Source organism: Anomalospiza imberbis, chromosome 5 (genome assembly GCF_031753505.1).
Source record: "Anomalospiza imberbis isolate Cuckoo-Finch-1a 21T00152 chromosome 5, ASM3175350v1, whole genome shotgun sequence".
NCBI classification, from domain to species: Eukaryota; Metazoa; Chordata; class Aves; order Passeriformes; family Viduidae; genus Anomalospiza; species Anomalospiza imberbis.
The window spans coordinates 34,492,513-34,517,966 of NC_089685.1; the positions used below are offsets into that span (position 1 = coordinate 34,492,513).

General features: G+C 36.9%; 2 protein-coding genes across 6 annotated transcripts in view; both read left to right on the forward strand.

The window, feature by feature from the left end:
* RAB3IP (RAB3A interacting protein) overlaps nucleotides 1–6,105 on the forward strand; it is a 31,824-nt gene extending 25,719 nt beyond the window's left edge. For 4 of the 5 annotated variants that reach the window (XM_068190207.1, XM_068190210.1, XM_068190208.1 and 1 more), the window contains 4 exons: nucleotides 247–359; nucleotides 3,733–3,832; nucleotides 3,937–4,006; nucleotides 5,739–6,105. In XM_068190207.1, the coding sequence (XP_068046308.1) occupies nucleotides 247–359; nucleotides 3,733–3,832; nucleotides 3,937–4,006; nucleotides 5,739–5,821 (366 nt within the window). In that variant the 3' untranslated portion in view covers nucleotides 5,822–6,105. Of the gene's footprint in view, nucleotides 1–246; nucleotides 360–3,732; nucleotides 3,833–3,936; nucleotides 4,007–5,392; nucleotides 5,452–5,738 lie in introns of those variants that run through there. The other variant, XM_068190209.1, reaches the window with a different exon arrangement.
* Nucleotides 6,106–7,317: 1,212 nt separating this feature from the next.
* Nucleotides 7,318–25,454, forward strand: part of MYRFL (myelin regulatory factor like) — a 41,999-nt gene continuing 23,862 nt past the window's right edge. Inside the window, exons 1-8 of the mRNA XM_068190212.1 lie at nucleotides 7,318–8,677; nucleotides 15,267–15,357; nucleotides 18,274–18,341; nucleotides 18,436–18,694; nucleotides 19,481–19,572; nucleotides 21,409–21,556; nucleotides 24,661–24,856; nucleotides 25,314–25,390. Coding sequence (XP_068046313.1) covers nucleotides 8,632–8,677; nucleotides 15,267–15,357; nucleotides 18,274–18,341; nucleotides 18,436–18,694; nucleotides 19,481–19,572; nucleotides 21,409–21,556; nucleotides 24,661–24,856; nucleotides 25,314–25,390 — 977 coding nt within the window. The 5' untranslated portion in view covers nucleotides 7,318–8,631. The remainder of the gene's footprint in view (nucleotides 8,678–15,266; nucleotides 15,358–18,273; nucleotides 18,342–18,435; nucleotides 18,695–19,480; nucleotides 19,573–21,408; nucleotides 21,557–24,660; nucleotides 24,857–25,313; nucleotides 25,391–25,454) is intronic.

Here is a 25,454-nt window from a genome sequence, read left to right on the forward strand (position 1 = left end):
GAAGTTAGGTTGCCTCAGGGAAGGCAGGGTTATTTGTAGGGCAGAATTTAAACAGGAGCCTGGAAATGGGACCTCTTGCTCGTGATAAAAGTGAAATCTTATTTGTAATAGAATTTTTTTGGTGGGTTGATTCCCCCCCACCTCCTCCTCATGTTCTTAACTTTCCAGAAGAAGAAATATGCCACTGCTTTGAGACAGTGGATGAAGCAGAGCTACTTTTAACTGCTTTCTAAATTTCTCTTGCAGTTGGCCTCAGCTGTTCTGGAAGCTGTTGAAAACAACACTCTGAGCATTGAACCTGTTGGCTTGCAACCTGTTCGATTTGTGAAAGCTTCTGCAGTTGAATGTGGGGGACCAAAGTATGTTGAGCTGATACAGGGGGATACTCTTGACTCATTTGAGTTCTCTTGGCTTGACAAAACTGCTATCAGCTGATTACCTCAGTCAAATTTGTGTATCTTAAATTTAATTTCCTTAAAATCTAAGACTTCAGAATTGTTGTTACAAATTTTGTGGGAAAGTAGCAACTAATAAATTAAACTTAAAAAACCCCTAATATAGAACAAACCTTATCATTTGGGGAGAGCTTGACTTTTGCTTGTTTTGATGCATTCACCCTGAAAGTAACATTCACTTCTTTGTAGAAGAGCATTCTGATACTTAAACCAGATGGTTTTGAACTGGGGGCTCTCAGCTGGAAAGCATCATGAAAGAAATAGGTATTGAAATAGTACAGGCTGGGTTCATGACATCTGGAGTACTTGTGACATAAGAAATTCAGGACATACGTAGGACACTGACAAAGGTAGCTGAAATATTTGAGAAATATAGAAAGAGTTAATCCTCTGAATTTGAGCAGGAGGAATGTAAGTGGGAATGAAATTGAATGAGAGTTGGAACCTAAAGTAGGAAGTATGCTTGAATGATGGGAAGGTTATTTTAGAAATTCTGGAATGGTCCTAGAGAAATGTGAAGCACAAGACTTGTTGTCAGGTACTGATACAAACATTGAAGTTGGTGGGAGGGACTTGGCTTAAGGCACTGAGGCTTTGATTATGTGGAGTAGGAAAGGGATTGTAGGATGCCTTAGTGGATGTTGTAGTAAGAAAGCAAGATCAGTCTGGATATTAATCTGAAGCCTTCCAAATCTTGAGAAAGACTTGGCCTTTCTGTTGGAGGTATTTTGGACAAGCTGACAATTTACTGTGTTATATTTGATTTGAGAGAGCTCAATTTTACAATAGAAAACTTTCATAAAAATGTTTTCATCTGACTCTGAGATTTTTTTCTTTCTTATTGCCATTGCTTTTTATTCTGTTTTTCCTCTGTTGAGTGGAAGAGAAACTACAACTGACACATCTCAAAATTCTTTATTTTCTCTTTAAAGAAGCTGTATAAAATGAAAATTTGTTTGTGTGTTTTATGACTTAGCCTTTGATCCCTTCTAGCCTGCAAAGTTCAAGTATTCAAATTTTTTTCAACTTCCTCCTGTCATTAGAACACACTCTTTGAGCTGTAGCAGCCTCTCATCAGAAGGGCCCACACCAGTAATCGAGCTAGTCAAGGAGTAGGGAATTCCTATCCAAGATCTGCCACTGTAATCTGTGTTCCAAGAAAGCAGTAGAGAATCTGGACAGTCAGAAACCACTGAAACAAATCACGTGTCATCAAAAAAGAACTAATAAATGGATTTGAAGTCATTGTGATTCAAGCAACTTTGCTACATCTTGATGTAGCAGAGAGGAGACCCAACTGCATAATTCAGAAATTTCTGGAGATTTTAAACCTGTTTTCTCCAGTGTAGGATAACTTTTAAATCAGAACTTAGAAAATCCTTAAATATTTGGCAAGATAGAGATTCATGTTTTGAGATGACAATGTGCAAGTTGTAATTTAGTTATTTTAGATATACCAAAAGGTCAGATAAATTCTTTTCTCCCTTTTCCAACTCTTCTGTACCAACAAAAACTTCTGTGCTGCTGCTTGTAGATAAATAATAGGAAAGGAATCTGCAGTATTTAAGTGTAATTCGACAGCAGTTGTGCTTTGCCTTATATATTATTACTGGCACTGAATGGGAAACAGGTGTTGCAGTTTTCACTGAATCAGTGTAGCAGTTTCATGATTTTATTTTTATACAGCGAAAAATGCTTTTTTAATTGAAACTATCTTCTTAAATGGGTAACCTAATATAGACAAACTGAAAATAAACAATAACAAAAGCTAGAGTAATGTTTTCAAATAAGTAATTTTGTTGTACATTCGTGTGGGGGTAAAAAGATGAATAAAATAGTGGGTAACAGCCCAAATAGCATAGTGAGGAATGGAGGACAGAAAGCTGTGACAGTAGTACAGAAAGATTCTGAATATACAGAGTTACTGAATGGTAACTGTAATGGTGTGCAGGGAGTGCTGCCTTAACAAAAGACAGCTGGGTTTCCCCAAAAGATTCACATAATTGTCCCCAAGGGGAACAAAGCACTGAGCTGTGTGTGCTGTGCAGCACGGAACGGAGTCACCAGCAGGAGCCTTCAGCATTTAACTGGTGTGATGGAAGACAACATAGAGAAGGCAGTTATGTAACCAGAAGGAAAAAAAAGGTTTTATTTTCCTAGCATTGAAAGTTTGTCTTCTGACAAAAGCTAGATTGAATTGTGATCCAGCTTGCCTCGTCTACTTTAGGATTTCTTGTATCAATGAACTGCTGTCAGTCCTCATAAACTGCTGTGGAAAATTGTATACACACTTCCATTTTCTCCTGTTTTACATGGTTCTGTGGACCAGCTGCAGGCAATTTAAAAGGGCCTATGAGCCACTGTTCAGAACACAGAAGCTTAGTAATTTTTGTTTCACTTTTGAAAGGCAGCTTGTTCTTAGACTCCCCAATTTCATGAGGTAGAAATGGGAGCAAGAAGAGCCAGCAGCTTTTAAAATTAATGAAACAGTGGTTGCCATGACAACCCACTTCATCTGAGATGCTGTAATACAGACATTCCGAATAAATCAAATTCTTCTCATCTTTAAAAATTCATTGGTTTCCTAACTTGTTTTTTTTTGGGGAACAGTTTGTGGTGACTAATGACCTTTCCTGAATACTGCATAGTTGCAATACACCAGAAGTAAATTTGATTATTTTACTCTCACTTTTTGTAATGGTAACAGAAAGAATTACTGTCAGACGGTCCATTTTCCTTTGTCCCAGAAGATTTTATACTCTGAATGTAAAATATGATTTCAATTTGGGCATAAATGCAAAACTGGATTTAAAATGCGTCTCAGAGATTTGACTGCTCTTCTTGTGAGACTAATTTTTTTTTTTTAGGATGAAATACAATATCAAACGTAACTTTAAAAAATGTGTTTAAATGTTGGGATCAACTGATAATTTTAAAAATGTTTATTTGACATATCAAGAGTTAATTAAAGAAATCCCACTGTGCTGGAGTTGTCAAGCCAATTTAAATTAGTGAATAGGGAAGAGCATTCCCAGAGCTGAAGAAAGTTTTAGAATTCAAAAAAAGCATCATAATGCACCAATATTGAAATTAAATTAGGCTTTGTGGAGCTAAAAAAATTGACAACATAATGTAATAATTGCAGCTTGTAAAATGAAGTAGAGACTCATCTATCTGTGCCAATATGAAGCAGTTATATTAACACCCATACACATGTGTGTATTTAGACATAAATGTCAGATTGAATTATTGAATCATGTGACCTTTATATTTGTAGGAAATGTGCTCTCAGTGGACAAAGTAAGTCATGCAAGCATAGAATCAAATTAGGAGATTCAAGCAGTTATTACTACATTTCTCCTTTCTGTCGTTACAGGGTAAGTAGATTTATTATTATTTAATTTTGTGTAGTAGTTATTTAACTGTTTTTCCATACCTCTATACAAAATTACATTAACCGCCATTATTTTTATGAGTTTAGATCACTTCTGTGTGTAACTTCTTTACATATATTCGATACATCCAGCAAGGACTGTTGAAGCAGCAAGATGGTGAGTATAAAAAAATTGTATTTGACCTATGTAAAGAGACAGTTACACAATGCCTGTTCCTAAAAGTTGCTCTCTGTGCAATAAAGTTGCTATCTGTGACCTGACATTACAGTTAATCAGTTAGTCATTGTAATTTTGAGAATATGTTGATATTTCACTCTCCAATAAAGTTATTTTTTAAAACTACTAATTATAATGCATTGATTTTCAGTCCATTAAAAAACCCCTTATACAGTAAGAACTGTTAAAATAAAATCTAACTAGGGGAGTTGGTCACAGTTTTTCCACACAGTGGTCAAAAATCAAATCTCTGTCACAGAATGTGGAGGTATTTTGGATGCAAAAAACTTCACTTTGGTTTGGTCTGGGCCATTTTTTTTCTCTAGCTTGGTGTTTTGGCATGTCTTCTTGTTTTGTGTAGTGGCACTTGAGACAGCTGTTCTTGTTGGACTGTTTTTTCAGGGGGAACTGGCAAGAAACACAATATTTTGGGTTAAATTGCAAAATGTAAACAGGTAACCTTTTATATATACAGAAAACCTGTAATCATTCCTCTGAGTGCAGCTGAGAAATGAGATCATTGCAGTGGTGAAATCTTGACTAGGGCTCTGGTTATAAATTTAAGGCTTGATCACCCTCCATCCCAAAAGAGAAATGTGTTTTTTACTGCTATTGCTTCAGGCTGTGGCCTGGGGGGGGGTCCCTACCTTTGTTAGCCAGTTGCTTTGGTCATGTCAGAGTATCATATCCAACAACTGCCTATTTAAACTGTGTCTGCACAGTAATTCAGAAATTTGCTTAGCTTAGCTATGTGGTTCTCATATGTCCATATAAAAGAAGATTGTGAAAACATATTCACCGTATACCCAGTTACATAGAATTTGCATTTCTAGCTTTATATAAGGATTTCAACAATACATTCACAAGAATGTAGGCACTCATCATAATTGTCTGTATAATGTGCTGCATGCATTTCTACTAATGCACCATATAATTTTTAAGACAGAGGTCACTTTTACGAAAGTGTTTTTTGAACTATGGTAGGGAAGACCTTGTACTTGTTGTTCAGGTTAATATTTGTAGACATTCTACATCAGGATCTTGACTGCATGGAAATATTGTCTTAATTATAAACCCTGTGATTTTGGTTTGTATTGCTGTGATTTCTAGAAGCTTAAGCTATGCATTGGACTTACCACATTTGGAAAGATACAGATGAAATAAGAAAAAAGGGTCTTTCCTACCCAATTTATTGTTGCTAGTAGATTACTGTAGGAAAAAAAAAAGGGAGCAAGAAGGATTATAAAAGGCAAAATTCTAGCAAAATTGCAGTTTCTTTGGTGAAACAATTCTTATTCAACAAGCTCTACTTTTTTCTTTTTGTAGACATTTAGTTTCACAGAAAATGAGTCAAGGGGCAGGGAAGCTTAAATAAGAAGCTGCAATTAATTGAAGCTGACAAGAAGTACCAATATAGTTCTGTTCTTCATTTTAAAGAAATCTAAAATCTGAGGAATTTTTTATACGACTCTCATTTAGAATGTTTAGAATATGTGCTGGAACAAATTTTGTTATAACAAAGTACAATTAGCCCTTACACATACTAATGCTGGTTTTACCAGATATTTGTTATGAAGTTCCTCTAAACTCATATAGAGTAAGGCAGCCTGAATGCATCAGTTGAAATAAAATGTGAATTTGTTGTATTTAATGATATTTCTGTCTTTTTTAGTGGATCAGATGTTCTGGGAAGTTATGCAGCTGAGACGAGAGATGTCACTAGCAAAACTGGGCTATTACAAGGAAGAGCTCTAAAACTTTTTACTCGTGCGCATGCATGAACTTCATTGAATATACATAACTAAACTTGCTGAACCTCTTTTTGTCACTTGATATTTATTTCCACAAACTGGGTCCAAGATCTTTCTCCGTTTGCAGATGGGACTAAGAAGTACTGTGATTGTTTTAAACTGACCTATGCTGTATATGCGTACATATAATACTTAGTTGAACAAATGTGGTAAGCACTTGCAAGTGTATTAGTGATTGTAATTTACGTTTAAAAACAAACCTTCTGATTAAAGTGTTAATCTGAAACAGTCTTTGTCTTCTGTTCTTTGTGATGCAGAATGTGAACCTCCCCAGTAGGACACTCCAAAATATAAAACTGATTTTATGAAGAGCAAGTAAATGCCTGGTATTTTCTTCATTGTAGTGTTTAGGTACACTTACGTAGCTCTCTAAGCACATATGCCAGTACAGTTAACAGACAGCTGGGAGAACTTGGAATTGTTTGAAGTGCTGCTTTCCTATACTTGTAATTTTTAAAAATATGTATATAAGAAAAGAAACACATATAGTGAAGAGTCACAGCACAATAGACTTGAGTGTCTTCTCTTTAAGGAAGGGTGCTTCTCAAATATGAAGGAACAGTAAAATTATCTTACTTGCTTTTTGGTTAGAAATCTATTTTGACCCATATATGACTGCTAAAAACTTTCTCTTTCCCTCTAATTTTCTTTCACTAGAATTTTTTCATTCCTTTAAAGTAGTTTTTTTTTTTTCCCAGTCTTCTGGGATTTCCAGTTTTCAATGTCTTATACATAATTTTCCCCATAGTTGTTCTTGAAACTCAGAAATTTCCATTATGTGGTTTCTTTAACATGCTGATGGTAATTTCCATGTAATGTTACAATTTGTGTGTATGAAAAGAATGGTGTCAGAGAACCCCCAAAAAAGGATCCTAAAGGATCCTGGCCTCTTAAGAGATGCTTTTTCTGTTGGAAGTGTTTCTTTGGCACTTGTTGTTTTTGGGCATTGTCTCAGCTACAGCAGATAGTTGATGATGTTACAAGGAACGTGGTTGTGGGTATGTACCAGACTTGCCTTTTTGGAAAAACATTGGATCTCAGTCTTGACAACTATTTATCAGTTGCACACAAGATTAAAACTTTGACAGCTAAACTGACTAGAAGGTGAGCTTATACATTTGTTTTTCTAACACGAAGCATCTCAGTGGATGTCTTTGATGCCGAACAAAGCCAACAGTATTCATCACTGTCTTTCTGCAATGTTCTCTGTTTTCATAAAAGTCAATAGAATGGGCTGTGAAATTTAATGCTATGCTTGTGTTGATTGTATATACGTGAAAACACTTTGCAAGTGTTGGCTTTGACCAGACATTTCAATGTTAAGGTAAAAACAAACACCTTAACCTAGATATTATTAGTAATGGAGTATGTAGGTCCAACTTGGGCAATTTTAGTTCTGAGGGAATACTTTTCTCAATCTCCCATCACTGGGTACTGTTGTAGAAACCTGGAATAATTCTACCAGCAGTTGTTAAAGGATTGTTTATCCATTCAATAATGCTAAGGAGGTCTGGCTTGACTCAGTCTTAAAAAACAAGCTGTGTTTGTTGCTATTAATGTTTTATTTTAGGTTCATAAATGCTTCCTAAATGCTTGTTAATCCTTAGTTTAGATAATGAGATAGAACTGTTTCCATGATTAGCTAACAGTAGGCAAATGGTAGCCAGTAGCTGGTGCTATTCTGACTTAATATCCTTTAAAACAAAATCCTGTCGCTCATTAAAGCAGAGAGAACAGTCCTTTCTGTACATGGTAGTATCTAAAATGTACTACGCTGAGGTGATTTCTTGTACAAAGGTGTACCCCAAGTAGTGCATCTCAGTAGTAATGACTGGCTCAATTACATCAACACCTTGTAAACGCTGGCTGACTTCTGTCTTCATGTCCCTAATCCAGAATGCTTTTCTATATTTTTCATATGAGCTGTTTATCATGAGAAACCTGTGTCATTGTGAGTGCCTGGGGCTTGTAAAAAAGTGGACAACTACTTGTCTGGTGAATATAATTACTTCCAAAAATGTCTTAATGCCAGACTTCATTGGAACTTTTGTTCATAACCAAATGCCTTTTTTAAATGTCTGCTCAAATTACTTGAGTATTTCTCTCGTTTGCTTAGTGATGACAGAATGGCCAGTTTTCATTGTTTAAAGATGAACTAAGAGAAAGTGTAGTAGAGTTTGCTGCTAGCCTTAAAAGAGATTTGTTCCATATTCTGCTTTCCCATATGTTTTCCACTGTTGCCTTAGACAAACAGGTTAATGTGTGATTTAGTTTTGTTAATAATAGTAACAACATAGAAGTTCTACTCCCTACCAGTGATGGCTTTTCTCTTGCATTTTTGATTACTATTGCTTTCATTGGCAATACTAATTACATGACCTGTGTGAAAGTACAAAGACAAGATAAGTAATTTTTATTGCTGCATTTTTTTGCGCATGTGTAATTAGTACTGGGACCAAAGGTCCTTAAAACGAGAACATTAGACTTACTGACTGGCTAGAACCTACATCATCTTGCCTCAAAAGCCTTGTTAGATTCTTCTTCATGTGTAGTTTAAGTCCTTTACATGAAGCCTAAGTATAACCCTGACTCTATTTAGAGAGGAATGAGATCAGCTGCGACAAAGTCATTGAAACCTCTGACAAAAACATGATGTGTTCCATGGCATGTTCATAATCATCTGGAAGAGAGTGCATTTGTCCCAGAAGGAGCTCTTCAAGTAGTAGGACAGTAAAACACTTCTACTGGCTTTTCATGGATGTGGTGGGAGAAAATGAGGCCTTGCAGCAATTCTTTGAAGGTAAGACTAGTTTCAAGAGATGCCTTAACAGTTTTTAGTGGCAGCAAAACCAGTAATTGTTCGGGAGTAATTGCGGAAGAAAGGAGGAAGAAAAAGTGCTCAGAAACCCAAAGCTGTGTTTACACTCAGTTATTGTAGAAGACAATACCAGAATGCTTACAGATAGTACAGGTGTGCTGCAGTGCCTTTTTCTTCGTGCTCTGGCCAGAATACCAAAGGGAAGGTGAACCCAGCAAAGCCTGCAGATGGGCAAGGTAATTGCCTTGGAAGAAAAACTGGGAAGTGATTGAGGACTCATTGCCATGTAACACTTCTGAAATCTTAGTGATTTTCATGTGGTTAATCTCACTTCCTTCTCAGTTTTAGCATGTCAGGTAAAGAGGGTTTTCCTTCCACTAACTGAAATGGCCTGATTGTAATTGGTAAAATGTTAATTGTGTCAGTATTCTTAGGACCCTTCTGAGGAGTTAAACTTGGATATTTTTGTCTTTTGGCTGGGATCATCTGTTCTGCCTTTTTCTCCAAGGCATTTTCTATTCAAGCTGGGCCAGTTAGTTTCATCACTTTCTCTTACTACACAATTCACTTCCTAATAGATTCCATAATTAAACTGCATTTTTAGACTCTCTGATAATGTGTTCAAAGGCCTATTACTTTTATATATTTTTACTATTTCTTCTCTCCCTCCAGTTTGCACTTTGCTTTTTGTTTTTAATATGTTAACTGTTCTATTCTAAGCTGCTTTTCTTGTATTTGTTTCCAAATGCAGGTATTCACTGATCTCAAAGTAACTTGGGAAACTACCAAGTTACCTACTTGGGAAAATCACTCTTGTGATTTTCTTTCTGTGTTATTCTTTCCCCTGCCCCTCTGTTAGCCTGGGTGAGAGGTGGCAACTGTATCTTTTAAAATTTAATTTCAAGCTAAGGCATTAAAAAATTGATCAAGGAAGGACATTTAAGCCAAGAAATTTAAATTGGTGAGCTACAATCTAGGGCTGCTAGCAAACAAATGTGTTGTTTATAGATGGTAGGAAATTCCTACCATATTCCTTAAGTTCAGTTTACATAGTGGAGTTGAAAGGCTAACAGATTTTTTTGGCTTTGCTTTCAGCAGCATAATACTTGTTTTTATCAGGCTATTTTTTTTTCAACTGCTGCATTGCATTGCTGTTAAATATCAAAATAGTGTTGAATACAAATTATATTACAAAAAAGCACATTTTTAGGAATGCTCTTGGAAAACATGACTTTCTAGGGAAGTATAGGTTAGATTCTGTTTTGTGGCAATGATACTTTGATGGTAGAAGGTGTAGCAGGGACTTTACCTGTATGAGCTCTTTAATGAGAATTACTATTTTTAATTATATAATTATTACTTCAACTCATTTTAGAAGGTCTTTTGGTAGTGTGTGCCAGTGTAAGAATAGAGAAGTCCTGTTGATTCATTTTAATTACAGGAAAAATGAAACATTTTGGGATGTCATGTCCCTTCTGTGATGTGTGGTTCTGCTGTGTTCCATCAGAATGTGACTAAGGTCTGCTAAGGCCATACGGCATGCAGTGATGCTGTTAGATGGCTGAATTTCATTATCTGGACATGGATATGTGTCAAGGCTGCAAGAGCTAATAATTCATTCAGCATGGAGTAGGTTCTCTTGCTTTTATAAACCATAGGTAAGTCTGAAAAGGGAGCAAGCTGAAGTAAAGAGGTGGTTAGCCCTCTTTTCAAGCAGGGGTTACGTTTACTGAGCACAAAGCCAGTTTTATGTAGTGGCATCTCCGCAGCTTAGCACTACAGCTTGTGGGCTGGCTTTGTAACACAGCAATGGGGCAAAACCTCATGAAGCAAGAGTCATAAATTGTTAGTGTTGATTTGGTGGTCTCTGTGATAAGTCATAACAGTGTTAGAACATTGTTTTTCAAGGCTATGAAAAAACTGGAACTTGCAATATCAAGTGGAGAATGGTGCTACTGAGTGGTTCCTCAGTGGTTCAGTTTTGGCTTAACAACACATCAGCTGGCAGTTAATGAATCTACAGATCTGCTTGATAAAATTATGTGAAATTCATGAACAAAAAGAGTCCCCTCTGTCTTGTGCTTTAGCTCCTTACAGTGCATATTTGTTTTGACACTCACTAGTAGGACGAAATTGCATCTGCAGTAATGAGAGGGGACAGTCTGAAGCAGTTTTTTTTTTTTTTCCCAAGGAAATTGAGATACTGTTTGTTTTCCTGGCAATCACTTCTTTGAATAGTTGATAGACCTTTTAGATTAGATATGACTCTAGGATTCGACCGCGGCTTTTTCTCATTCAAGTAAATGGCTTTTGTCTAGTGTTGCTGGGAAGTTCTAATTTTTTTCTGTTTCATTTCACTTGCATATTAGAGATTTCATCTTTGATGCAGGTTTTTTTTTTATTATTCTTGTTGAAATGAGTATTTATAATTAAAACATTCTGCATTTTAGAGTCTGTAAGTTCCTATTTGTCAAGGGAAGGCCAGAGCTCCTGGTTAGCTCTTCCACCTGTATGTGGCAGAACAATTTGTTCTTGCTGATGTTATCATTGAGTGAGACCTGGTAGAAGGTCAGCCTAGTTACACTGTTGAACTTGCTCTTTTCTGTTGTAAGGTACTTTGAGGTGTCTGAAATGCATGTGTTTTGTCTGTGCTGTGATCTAAAGAAATATTTTCCTTAGTGGAATCATCACCTCTGTATACTCATACTTCTGCATGAGTAACATCGAATATAGATTAGTTTGTGGTAAATAATGAAGCCACTGAAGAAACATGCCCTTAAAATACAAAACACTTAAACCCCAGAGGTGCCACATAACATTTTAAGGATGAGAGTTTGAAACAGGAATAAAAGATTAAATGAAAAATATAAAATATTGATGGTAAGATTTGTTTCTATAGAAAATGTTGCTTTGGGGGAAAACAGTCTATCTTAACACAAACTCGCTCCTTACAATTTGGACTAACCAAATTTTCTGAAGTTGAATAACTTAGGCTGTGATACCTCCTGGCTGGTTGCAGCTGGTTTATACTTATAACCCTGCAGCTCTGCAGCTTGTGTCAATGACAGCAGGTCTGTTCCAGTCAAATTGAGCTGGATTTTTGTACACAATTTAAATGGTAACCAGTCTTGGAGTCTATTACCATGAAAGAAGGGCCTAAGTAGTACTTAGCTTAGTGTAAGTCAGTGAGGTTCAGCTGGACCATTGAGCCTGTATAGTGAAGCTCATAAAGTGCCGAAGGCTCTTTTTGTAAAAAAATACAGATTTTCATGGTGAAGTGTCTTTAGGTAGAAAATAGTTATTAATTCTTAAGTAGAAACATGTCCCTCAAGTTAAAAGGCTTTGTAGCAAACATGAATTTGTCTGTTCAGCAAGCATTACTGAACACTGACCATGTTCTCTGTATTGTGTTTACACCTTGAGCTGTATACGAGGATTGATCCCTGTGTAAAGTAGCTGATATTTTACCAGTGATCTTACTACAGGTAGCTGGACTTGGCTGGGAGCTTCCTGGCATCCTTTTCTAATGTCAGGAAATTATTAGTTTAGTATTGATTTTTAGTCTATATTATTTCTCTGTCCCCCATCCTTCACTTTCCATTTAGATACCACTGAAAAGGAGGCAGCTGATTGAAATGCAGATATGCATAAGTCTACATGAAAATGTTGGGAGAATTGATTGAGGTAGGTTTTTCAAGGATTGAGACTTGGTCACAGGGCCATAGAGTCAAGGTGAGGAGCCAGATGATGAGAGCCTCATGTCTGGAGGAAAGAAGGATGTCTGCCAAAGAATAACTGCCAAATTAATATGCTGGTATTCATACTTCTCCTTGGGGGCCTGTGGCCAGGTATTAGGGACAGGCTAAGTGAGAATGGACAGGAAACAGAAGACAGTAGTAGTACTGACAGGTTTTAGTCTTGGGGACAAAAAAACAGATGTATCAAGCTTAAGAAGAAATGAGAAAAATATATAATCATATGCAGCCTGTGACTGCAGTGTGTGTTCTGCAAATATCTGTGTGTGAACCCCCTGCCATGGTACCACCTTGTGCTTTCATCTTCATCTGTCTGTTGGGTAGCTAGTAGTCCTCTGCACAGTGACACCAAACTTGAATGTATCACTCAGTGCAGACTCTTCCAGAGACATCTGGGCACATTGCAGCATACACTGTGAACTGCAAGCAGAGCACAAGCTGATGATTGAGGCTGCTGATTCCACATATCCTCCAGCAGCTCTTAGCCAGGCACATGGTTCTGTGCTTCACAGAGGCCTCACCGCAGGGCTTGTCCTGCCACGTACACACAGAAAACAGTTCTCTGCTCTTACAAGCATGTAGCATCCAGGTGAGTGACTGTCTTGCTTGGTGCCCATATCTGTTAAGTACTTACCATGATCAAATGCCTGTGAAATGGATGCCACCAATTAAAATAAATTTGCATATGATCCAACAGGTCCTCCTCTGGTGAAGCAGATGTACAATCATGTGATGTCACTCACCTGGAAAGTACATTAACAGAGTTCTACAGGGCAGCAAAATGTGCCCACTTTTCCGTGTTCCTGCGTCACAAACATTCATTAGTGGTGGCCTGTCTTCCTGGTGTACTTCCTTCTTCTCCCAGCACTGTTTATTCTTTCATTCTCCTCCTTGCCATTTAGCTGTTCATGCAAAGTGGAGAGATTAAGCAGAAATGATAGATATTTCTGTTATCATCACTTAGCAACAGAGCTGATCTCTGAACTGTGGGATGTCCACTTGAAAGGCCTTGTCCATGTTTGATTTAAAGCTATATTCTTTGATTCAAAAGAGCCTGTCTCTGATCTTGGTCAAAATAAAGGATTCTTGGTTGTGTGGTACAGGAAAAACATTTTGCATTTGACTTCTGGCCTTAAGTTAGTAATGAAAGTATATCATTCTTCGTGAGGGTTTGGAGGTTTGAACAGGAAGAACAGGTGGGGTGAAAGAAGGAGAAGGTGATAGAATTGTTTTCCTGTGGACTACATTAGTAAAAGGGGAAGGGTTTGTAATTCAAGGCAGGGGGACCGTACATTCAGACATGAAGAAAGAGAAGATGAGAATCCAACAGGTTTGAGGGCTGCTAAGGAAAGTCAGGCTCTTTTGCACTCTCTACCTGGTTTTGCAGAGTGATCTGCTGCTGCTTCCAGAATTTGTGTGTTGCAGTTTTGCTGAGATAAGCTAGTGGGCTACACTGTTCTCTGGTGTGCGTGGGACAGTTCTGTATACAACATCAGTAAATTGAGATGCAAGGATCTATCAGCACATCTCCAAGTTGCAATTCCCCAGTGAAAGGCATTCAAAATTAAGCCTGCAGCACCAACAATAAACAATACCTAGATTAATCTATGATCACAAAGAAATTTGGGTAATTATTATTAGCAACGTGGATTTATGTATTGAGGGAATCCTGTGCAAGGTGGTTGATTTTTAGATTCTGCTTGCATGAATGTCCTTTCTAAACACTTGATCAAGAAGGAACGGTGTCAGACAAAGACATCAGAAAAGGAACTGAAGCTATATTAGGGTAAGTGTCCTATGCAAGGTAGTACAGTGAGAAGGCAGCAAATACACCAAAGGCAGTGACTACTCCTTGGCTCAGAGGCAGAGATTAACCTTTTGTGTTCTCACGCACTGCTGCCGCCGAGCTGGGGAGACATGGCTGGTGTCAGACTCTAGGGCTGAGCCTCACATCTTTGGCTGTGTGGGCTGGTCCATTTCATCATGTGTGAAGTGGGACAGAGGCACTTGCAGCTCAAGCAGGAATGTCAAGGTCCTTATCTTGTTTGCATTCTGACTGGCCACACCTGTATTTATGGAAGGCCTGCTGCAGAGGTGGAGAACCTGCAGAGCAGGGCTGCTTGGCTGGGTTTTTTAATGAGTGCCCGTTGACTTTCTACAAAAGTTGTCATGAATTCCGGAAACTTTATAATCATAAAATCTGTTTATGGCCTTCAGTTACTAAGCAACAAAGGACAAAGTACTGAAACTTTCTATTTGCTAATACATTTGATATGTTAGTGGACTGTTTTTTTTAGGCAGAATAAAAGGAAGCCACCAATCAAACATTTTTAAGCTTTATTTGGGCTTTATTTAAACTCAGATGGTGGATTTTAAAATAGAGTTTTATATCAGAAACTCACTTGCAGTACTTGTGAGCACTAATGCACCATGTGGATCTGTGTAAGATCTGAGCTTCAACCCATAAAACCTTTAGACCTCAATGTAAAAGAGTTTTAAAACCCTTTTTCTCAGTTGCAGACTGGGGTCCTTCATCCTTCTGCTGTCGTAATTCCCTGAAACCTTAATGCCATGCATTCAGTGGTGTTTGCCCAGTGCTGCACTGTCATCTGCAGTGCCCCTGCACATTGTTAATTACTCTGCATTTCTCATCATCCTTTTTCCCAGAGTGACTAAACCAGAAGCATAATCCTTTTTTTTACACATGAGGCAGGACAGATTTGGTTTTCCTTTGTGTGGGACCATCAGCAGCATCACTTATTCTGAAACACTGACAATTCCCTCTGAATTTCTGTCTTTTTTACTTTTAACCTTAGGGCAAGATGTCCATGGAGCCCTGGAAAATCCCATGGTGGATACAAGCCTGTTGGAAGAATTCATTAGTAGTGACATAGAGTTTGGAACTTTGTAAGTATTATAGCAATATTTACTTCCTTTCCTTAGCCACACGTCTTGAATTGTTTTATTAGTGCCATGATAAAATCTGAGTTTCAAGAGGATTGTGGCTCTCTTGACATTGTTTCTTGAAGCTGCATAGGAGGACTTAGAAAAAATGAACTAAAGCCAGTAATGGAAATATGGTTGTCTTCTTGTTCAACAGAACGAATGATAATAAAGTCTGTGTTGATTCACAACTGTTGAACTAATTGTGACATTAAATGCGGAACTGTTACTTCTAGTTCAGTTCTTCCTCTAAGTGCTAATTTATTGTTTATGTACAGAATAAGTGATAAAAGTGAGACTACTGTATAATAAATTGAAAGAATAACAGAAGTCTCCCAGTTTGAAGGAAGCAAAGCGACTGTTTTCCCCTAAATACTTAGTTAGAACAGAAACTGTCCATCAGTCTCTTTTGAGACTAACTTTAAAACTATCAAAGGACACATACTGCAAAGGCTTATGGTCAGGGGTGGAAAATGATGTAGTATAGATCTATCAAAGACTTAAACCCCAAATCTTTCATCTGGACAACTGTCAGATGACTGTTGTTCAAGGCAAAATAGTATTAATAGGCTGACACTTGCACTTGCCAAGAAGCAGAGCAAGAAGGGATATTTTAAAAATAATTAAGCATGGAATTTTTCATTCTAGACAGACTCAACAGCACGTCTACTTAAAGTGGCCCAAATAGGCCCCTACCTGCTCTAAATCATGAATAATGAATTGATTCTCTTTGCCCACACTATAAAAGTAAAGAATGAAGAGAAGGTTGTATATAAATATCCATAACCTTTTTTTTAGTGACTAAATGTGTTTTAGGTTAACAACATTATTGAACTCCTGTATGACAACTTAAAAATGTTATTATTTTTCTTTTATGCATAAAGTATAGCAAAAATGTAAATGTGTATATGTATGCTATTATGTAGCTTAAGTAAGTTAGATATTATAGTTCCAGTGCTACAAAGTACTTACATGCAAGAAAACCATCTGTAAAACTATTAAGGATTTTACACTAAAACTAGAGTTCTATTTTCTTTATGGGATTAAGAAAATTTACTGAATCATTAGATCTGTACAGGTCAAATTATTAAACATTTTTCTGTAGTGCAGAAAATTTGTGCATAAACAGAATAGAATATCATAAAGGAATATGTCAAAATACTTCAAAGGAGAAAAATATTAAAAGCTTCCATATATACATATAAAATGCAGAACTCCATAATGTCATGTTCAATAAAAAGGGCGCTGTTACCACCAAGATCTTGAGTGTATCTTGAAATTTCCATTAAAGATCATCTTGCATCAGAAAGGCCATCAGCGTTACATTTATTCTTCTCTTACATTACATGTGAAGCACCATGTGATTTCCTCATCTTTTCCCACAGTAATACCTTCCACATTATCAGTAAAAGGAGAAAATGGTTGCCATGTCCTTTACTAAGTAGGCATTTCATTGATTAACTATGTTTGTAATGTAGAATCAATTAAACTACAGATTATTTTCTTTTCCTTCAAAAAGCAGAGTATCAGTTTCAGTAAAGTTCTAACTTGGAGATATATCCTTACTACCTCTTTACTTCATAAATACTTTATCCTAGAAAGTGTCTGTCTCTATTTTACTGAAATAATCTACATTAAAGCAGAAATCAAGTACCCAAGGCAACATTTGAAGCCAGAATATGAACTGAATGTGCAGAAGGGAAGTTTTAGACTTTTATGTATGTATCTTTTAAAATTTTACAAAGCACAATTGGAATTCAGTATATATGGATCAAGTATCCCACAGGAAAAAGAAAAATTAAAATGAAATATTTACTAAGTATTCAAAGTTGAAAACAAGTTTTAGAGTGTATTTGTGGCATTTAAAAGCATCGGAGAATCTATACTGAAGGAAATTAAAGACTATTATTATGTAGAATTTTAAAATTTATTTTTAAAGAGGAGCCGTGTAGTTGAAGCTAACCCAAAATGCAGGGTTGTGGACATAACATGTTAGAAGACCAGTTGCAATGCCATTAAGAAACGCATAAACACATGTCAAAAGTAATAGACAGTAACCAAAAATGAAACTGCTCTCTTTAATGCTATCCAAACTCAGAAATATAAAACCTGCAGTGGAAACAATAGAGTCAAAATTTTCTATTGATGCTTGAAAATATTTGCTCTGAACATGTCTTTTATATATATGTGGGCGTCTCTTTAAGGAATTTTATTATATTCAGCTTCTGAGGTGAGGTGTGTCTCATTAGATTTCTGTCATCCTTCCTCTGCTGTGGCATTTTTAGCCTAACATGTGCCTTAAGACTTGTGTTTTAGATTAGGCTTCAGAGCAGTGTTTGAGCTGACAATTCATAGGAATACCTGAAAGGATTGTTCCATTTCTTGAACCTCCATCTATTCCTAATGTAACAGATGAAGCCTCTGTAGCTCCTTTGAATGGCAGCAAGATGGCATAGGATTTTCTCTTCCTTAAGAGAGATTAAGATGCTGCAGATTTTAGCCATTAGTTTAGAGAGAGTGGGGCTTAAATCCCTCATGAGTGCTGTATGTTGGGAATCACTGGTGTGCCTGGAGGTAACTGAAGAACAACTCATGGGAAGGAGGATTGAAGTGAGCAGGCTGTGAAGGGAGGATTTGGATGAGAAGGGATGGGGATTGGGCCTTCCTTCACAGTAGAGAGGCAGAGGGCCATAGGAGATGGTCTGATGAAGTGTAGGTGACATTGCTCCTGTGAGAAGGGGCAGCAAACATGGTGAGCAACACTTCCTGAAGACCCTTGTCAGTAGCCTGGTGGTCCCCCTCCACTTGCTTTCAGCATTCATTGTTGTTGTCCTTCGTGTCTCGTTCCAGAAGAAATTAAAATCTCTTTTTCATCCCTAGGCAAAGCCAGTTGCCAGACTCCCCACCGGACTCTGGTTCAGAACCGTGTTCCCCACCACAGCTACAAAGTAGGTGACATGAATTTGGCCTCTCCCAAGCCTGTAGGAAGATCTCCAGCTCCTCTTCCTTGTTCTTATATTCTTATCTGTTTATTTCTCTCAGCCCCATGGTATGATGCTATGTGGCCCAGTGGGCTGCAGCCTCCACTCCCTTACCCATCTGTTGGGGCACCCAGCAAGCTTCCCTGCGGGTTTATGGAGACTTACTCTGACCCCAGTGCCACGGGATATCCTTGCGCCATCTCCCAAGGCTGCTGCCTGAAGACAGAAAATGCTGTGACTCCATGGAATCATTCTACATCCTCCAGCTGTTTGGGTTTTAATTATTCATACTTCCAGCCTAATGCATCTCAGATTTCTGGGTAAATGATAAAGCTTTTATGCAAAGGGTGAGACATGCAAAACCAGAAAAACTGGTTTAAGACTGGTTGTAAATCCCTGTGGGTGTAGGATTTTCCACAGGATGGCAGTGTTTAGACATTTTTGAGACACTTGTGGTGGAGGGTTCTTTAAAATACTCTGATTGAGGTTTAGATTTGACGTAGTAATGCATTTCAATTTTTAAAACAATAGAAGGCTAATGAGAAATCAACAGGATTCTCATAACTGGATTATAAAAATATTGAGGTGTTTTGCAATACCTGTTGTAGAAATCTGTGTATGAGGATCTTGAAAGCGTTCTTACAAGTGACATAAGAGAAAAGGAAGTGTCATATCTATGTAAGCAAGTGAAGCAGTAATTGTATACTCTCTGCCATATTAACCCACCAATGTGTTCTGGATGTTCAATTATTTAAAATGTTCTGATATTTTAACATTAACTGGTAAAAAGGAAAATTTTTCAAGATAAAAGCTGTGATTGCAAATGTCAGGAAACTAAACCCCTGCCACCTATGCACTGTATAAATTTTTCAATGGAATCAACTTCTTTATTCATGGGAAATAAAAAAAAAAGACATTTGGAAGGAAAAAAATTGATAACTCAGTTTTAAAAACCCACCAACAGTCTCCTCCCTCAGCAAATCAGAATTTGGATGACAGTGCAGTTAAAATGAGATAAGAGGTACTTGGGTGTTCTTTTGTTATGGTTCTGCAATATCTATGTTTAAATTTATAAAGGGTTAACACAACATGTATTTTTATGAAAGTGTTTCTGCAGCATCAAGCAAAAAAAGGAAGCTCTCCCAGTTACTAGGAGATGGGATTGATTCTCCAGTGCAGTCTCAGGATTCCAGACAAGGTGAGCAAGTGTGTGAAGACGAAATTTAGTGTTTTATGCCATAGACAAGTGAATACTTGGGGAACCGAGCTCCTGCTAGCTCAAGAAAGATAATAGTATTAGTGGTCTGTACTCCACTACCCAGTTTGGAGGAATTTACCTTTTTGGAAACCCAGGATTTATTTCTATTTGGCAAATAAAAAAGAGCATTAGAGGTTCATGTTTTCTGAGGCTTTTCTTGATAGAATATTCTGCCCTTTTCCATATGTGAACCTCCACTATAGAGATGATATTTTGCTTACTTTGCTTGGCACTATCTTGACTGGGCAAAGAAACAATTTTGGGCCAGCTGAACAGGGAATTAATGGGGTGGATGAGCAAAGAGATAGCCATTTCCTACTGTCTCCTCCACTCCATGTTTTCTTTCTACAAAGTGTATGCATAAGCAAGCTTGGTAAAAGCTGTATATTCTGTCCTGCCCCTTACCCATATTGGTTTGGTTCATTGTTTTATCAAGATTAAAATAATAAGCTCATACCAATCGATAGAAAAAACCTTATCAGGCATGTACAGAAATGAATCAGCTTCCGTGAAGTGTGAGGCCCTCTCTGAATGAACAATTTGTAATGACTGTTCACCTGAGCAATTCTACCCACGTCTGTTAGTGAAAAATCTGAGTTGCTTGTTATTTCTTCAGAGTAAGTTATTTGTCAGCATCGAATCAATCTTTTAGAAGTTGTTTAATGTTAGCAACTGGATTTAGTAAGTTGCTTTTTCTTTGATATCTTTTGTTTAATCAGTGTTTCTTGATTGTGACTAGTCCTCTAAGTCAACCACTGCTGAAAAGCGAAGACAAGCAGATACTTCTATTTCTGAAATTGCTCTTGCTGCTTTTAATACTGAAAGATATAGCTTTGAAACAAGCTTTCTTTGGGTGTCATTCTTAATAGCATCTCACTGACACGTGTATTGGAAGAACAACAGAGACATGGGTGAAAATGGCATGGGGATAATTTAGAAGTGAGGTGTGAATTTCTTTACTGTGGTCTTTTTCTTTCTTTCTTTCTATCTATCATCTATCTATCTATCTATCTATCTATCTTTGCTGTATGTCAGAAGTGGGAACTTGCAAATGAAACTTGGGCCTGAAATGATTCTGAAGGCTCTGTTTTACTGTGCTGTCACTGGCTGTGGATGGATCTTAGTTATTTGCTCAATGACAGATTTTCTCCTATCCTTACTGCACTGTGTTTATCTCTCTTATCACATTCTCCTCTGTCTTCATAAAATGTATAATATCTCAGAAAATTGGGGTTGACCCTGTCTGTCAAAGAATTCTCTAATGTATAGGCAGAAAGCAGTAAGGAGATTGGCTAGATGTAGTGGTGAATGTGCTTGCTATTGGAAAACTGCGCCCCCTGTAATATATTCTTCAATTCAAACTTGTGGTAGAGGGAATGGGAAACAAATACAATTATTTTGCTTAATTGCTTTTTTGTAGTTTTGCAGAGGTACAGTAGAATTCTTAGCTTTCCTTCTCTTCCTTCCCCCCGCCTCCCACCCAAAGGAAACTATTCATCCTTTTGGAAAGAATAAAAAATAGAAAGTGCTACTTGTCATGTCAATCAAACATTTGTTTTGCAAATCAGGAAAGCTGAAAATTTTATTTTCTAGAACAAGAGAATATAACACAATCTTGTGGAATAACTGCAAAGGTTAATCACATTTAAATATATATGCAATGCATTTGTGACTTATGTATTTGTGCATTTATGTAAATATATTTGTAAAAATGGCTGTGCAGGGTTTTTTGCAAGTCCCAAAAGAAATAACTGAATTATCACTATCTCTCTACAGCAACTGTAAAGGACTGTGCTGCTGAAGTGCAAGAATATGACAGTGATGGACAGAATGCAGCTTTGGAAAAATGCTGTCAAGCTCTTACATGGCAACCATATCAAACTTCTCAGTGGAACAGCTTATTTGACTCTAATTATGAAAAATTGTAAGCAATGATGTTTGCACTTGAAAAAAAAAATTGGTTTCTTCTGTTTTTGTTTTTTTTTTTTTATCTGTTGTTGTAGTTTTGTAGGAATAAATGATACATTTGGCATCCCTATTTCTCATTGGAAATAAGAACAGAGAAGGAAGTATAACAGGTATGATGAAATATGAACTTGCAGGTGTATCAGATAAGAAACACTGGTTGAAATTAATGCCAGGTTTTCTGATTTCCCTTCTGGGATTTAGGGGCAAAAGAAAAGGAGTTTAGACACCTGGTAACTTTTAAGTTTTTTTGTCAAATGCATTGAGGCAAGTAATTACAAAGCATATGGCACCTTTCCCTCTAGTGGTCTAAAACATTAAAGGAAAACATTAGAAGTCACCAGTACTACTTCTGGGCTCATACAACTTAAGTCTTAATAATTATAGATATGTGGGTGACATGTAACTGTTTAGTCAAAGATTTAGATTTTTCCTGTGTTAATCAAGCTGTAAATAATTTTTTGGGCACATGATCTGGAAAAGGTCATTCCAAATTCACTTTACATCCCTGATTTTCTGTATTCTAATATTTAGGATATGAACCCTTTTAACAAATTAACCCTTTTATACAGCATCTGGTTAGTTCTTCAGGATTGGTGCAAAAAATTTGTCACTGTCTACACAGGACTTACATAGCACAGTAAATTTTAATGCTCCCCTTGCCCAACCTGCCAAAATGTCTCACGGGATCTGGGTGCATATCAGTGTCATTGCTGGACACTGATGTTCCCTCTTTGCACGGGGGATAGGGGCATTACACATCTTGCTGTGCCCCACACAGCCCTTCTCCTCAGGTATTCATTGACATGACAAGAGAGCAGACCTTTACACTCCTTTGGGAGCTGGATGGACGCAGAAACCTCCAGCTGAATTTGTGATATGAGTATTCTCTCTAAATGAAGGCTTCCAACTCCTGGTTGCACTTTCAGTCAATGGCTACATGAGGGCTGTGTGCTGATGGTGGGAGATTGCTCTCCTGCCACTACCCAGTTACTTGTTGCTTTCCATACACCTCAAATTAAGATTCTAGACACATTTCTTTGTGAACAAAGACTATGTGATGCTTAGCTATAAAGTATCCCAATACACGCTCTGTTGCCATTACTGTGGGAGGGGATTGAGGTGTTATTTGCAGAGGAAGTCAGTATTACTTTTAAGTGAGGTCAATGGCAGCGCTGTTCTTCCAAGATGCACTGTAATTACAGCATATTGCACAGATTTTCTGAGTAGGGGTCCTGTATTCTGTTGTCCTCACTCACATGCTTCTCATTGCTTAGTGTAGAAGGATTAATTCCATGCCTTCAAATTGCTGCACCCATTTGAGGGGTATTTCTCAGGGTAATTATTATTTTCCATTTTATTCATACAGTACTTGAACATCTTAGTTATTTCATTTTCACAGCAAAAATGCTGTTAGCTGAGGTAGATTAATTAGAAAAGTTTACTCTACCGTTAATTCTGCCCTTCATTGTGTCTGCTTGGCATAATTCTTGGCCCTTGTCTGATATTGGTGGTGCTCTGTCCCAAATATATCTGAAGACTTAAATTCTGAATAGAAAGAGGAATTTGAAGTGTATTTCTAGTAGGGATGCTTGTGTGACAGGGATATCTATTACAACCTAAAAGTTATTCCAAATTTTGCTGTACTGCTTGGTATGACTCATCGTTCTTTGTGGACTAAGAACAATATATGTTTGCTCTTATTTACTATAAATACATCCTCAGAAAGTTATACTATGAAATTGCTCTTTGGGAGCCATTGTTCCAAATACTGGAACTTGGAGATGTGGACATTTGTAATTTTGCTTCTCATGCTGCTTGCCTGTGTGTAGGAAAATAGTCTGAAATTGAATTAAAAATATCAGCTAGTGACCTTGCTGACACCTAAATACGAAGAATGACTAATTTCCCTGCTATAATATACATTCATTTCCTATATACATAAAAAAAAATACCCACTGTAGGAAAAAACTGAGAAAGTTCTTCTTTAATAATTATGGTATGAGGAGATGGTAGAATCTTCATTATAATTTTAAAGTTTTGAAGTAGTTACAAAGTAGTTTTCTCTTTATTCCCTGTCCCAGGTAATCAATAGTTGTTTGAAAGGGGACTTCAGTTCATAATTTATAAAACAATAATAAGGTCTGTATATTTCCTGTATTTCCTATGTATATTTTGATTTTTCCAAATAATAATGGAAGAGTAATGAAAATCCATCTTCAGTAATTGTGTTAATGAGAGATTCTCAGTAGCATCATACAAGATTATCATTATCAAACTTTCATTAACAAGAAAAGCCAATGTCTATATAAGAGAACCTTACCATGTAGTTATTTCAGAATTATCCATCACTTAAATCAGGACTAGCAGCATTGTTGGGATGGTGAGTTCACTGTCTCTAATAGAAAGACCTTTTGATACCTTTCCTTGTTTACTGTGAATCTTAGAGACAGAATACCCTTGCTCTTTGGGTGACAAATTGCCCTTTGAAGAAATAAAATAGCCAGAATAGGATGGACAACTTAAAGTCAGGCTGGAGGGCTGGTACCTATAGCTTTTCTTTTAGCTTAAGTAAAGCCTTACTGAAATCCCAGTAGCTTCTGCAGAAGCACTTGCTGTGAGAATTTGTGAACAAACTGGGGAGTCTTGCTGGCTCATTAGCTCATTGTTGTCTGCAGCACTAGCTGCAGACTGTGGTTTGTAGCACTGTTATAATGAATTATTGAATACACTAAAAGGTTAGTTTGTGCTCTTAGGTGCACACAGTTCCTTTATATCAGATTTATAAGTGAGAATTATGTAAGCCTCTCAACCTCTGGTTTCCAAACATTTTGTTTTCAGACTAGAATTAGAGGACATTTTTTATGTGTTTTCATTTTTACACCTTTGACAGTCTAAGAAGAAAATACTGGTAGAACTGGTGATTGTAATGATGTATTTTTAGTCCAGGTTTGTCACTAAAAATCAGATGGATTTTTGGAACACTTTAAAAAAAAGGAGCTCAAGATGTCACTTAAGTATGTCAGTACTTAAAGTTGCCATTCCTTCTCCTTGTTTTTGTAGACCTGCTGTAGGATATCACATTGTCACAGATAAAGGATTTAATTTTTCAACAGCAGATGATGCCTTTGTGTGCCAAAAGAAGAATCATTTCCAAATCACAGTTCATATTAGAATCACTGGACATCCAAAATATGTCAAAACTCAGCAGGGGAGGAAACCAATAGAAAAGTTTTACTTGAAAGCTTATGGAATTAAGGCAAGTGTGTTTCCTCTTTGAGATTATTACTTTTAATTAGCCATGTAATGAGATAAATAATTGAAGTGAACTCTTTTCTTAGTAATTTTTTGACCAAGAACATGTAGGTTCTGTTCTCACATTGAATATCTACACTTATGCTTGGGCATGGAATGAGTTAATAAGAGTCTGGATTCCGAAAGCATTTTTTCTTTTGTAAATTAATGCACTTACTTTCCTTTCTGTTTTTTTTTTTTCCTCTTTCAAATTACATCTGCAGAAAGACTTGGGCCTTCAGATTAGATGTCAATTGTCAACTGATCATCAGTCAGTTCCTCTATTAATTTCTATGTAATTCCATTAGATGCGAGTGCATTTTCACTGTTTTAGGCACAATTTGCCTATTAATGTCTATTTCAAATTTTATGTTGAAAATTTTATATTCTTGTCATTTTTGAAAATTATTTTTGTTCTATAGGTGGAAGCTCCAAATGAAATAATTGCTATTGAACAGTCTCAATCAGATCGAAGCAAAAAAACTTTTCATCCTGTTAAGTAAGATTTTTGAGAAAATTATTCCATTTTGTTTCAATATGTATGATTGGTTTGAAATATGAAG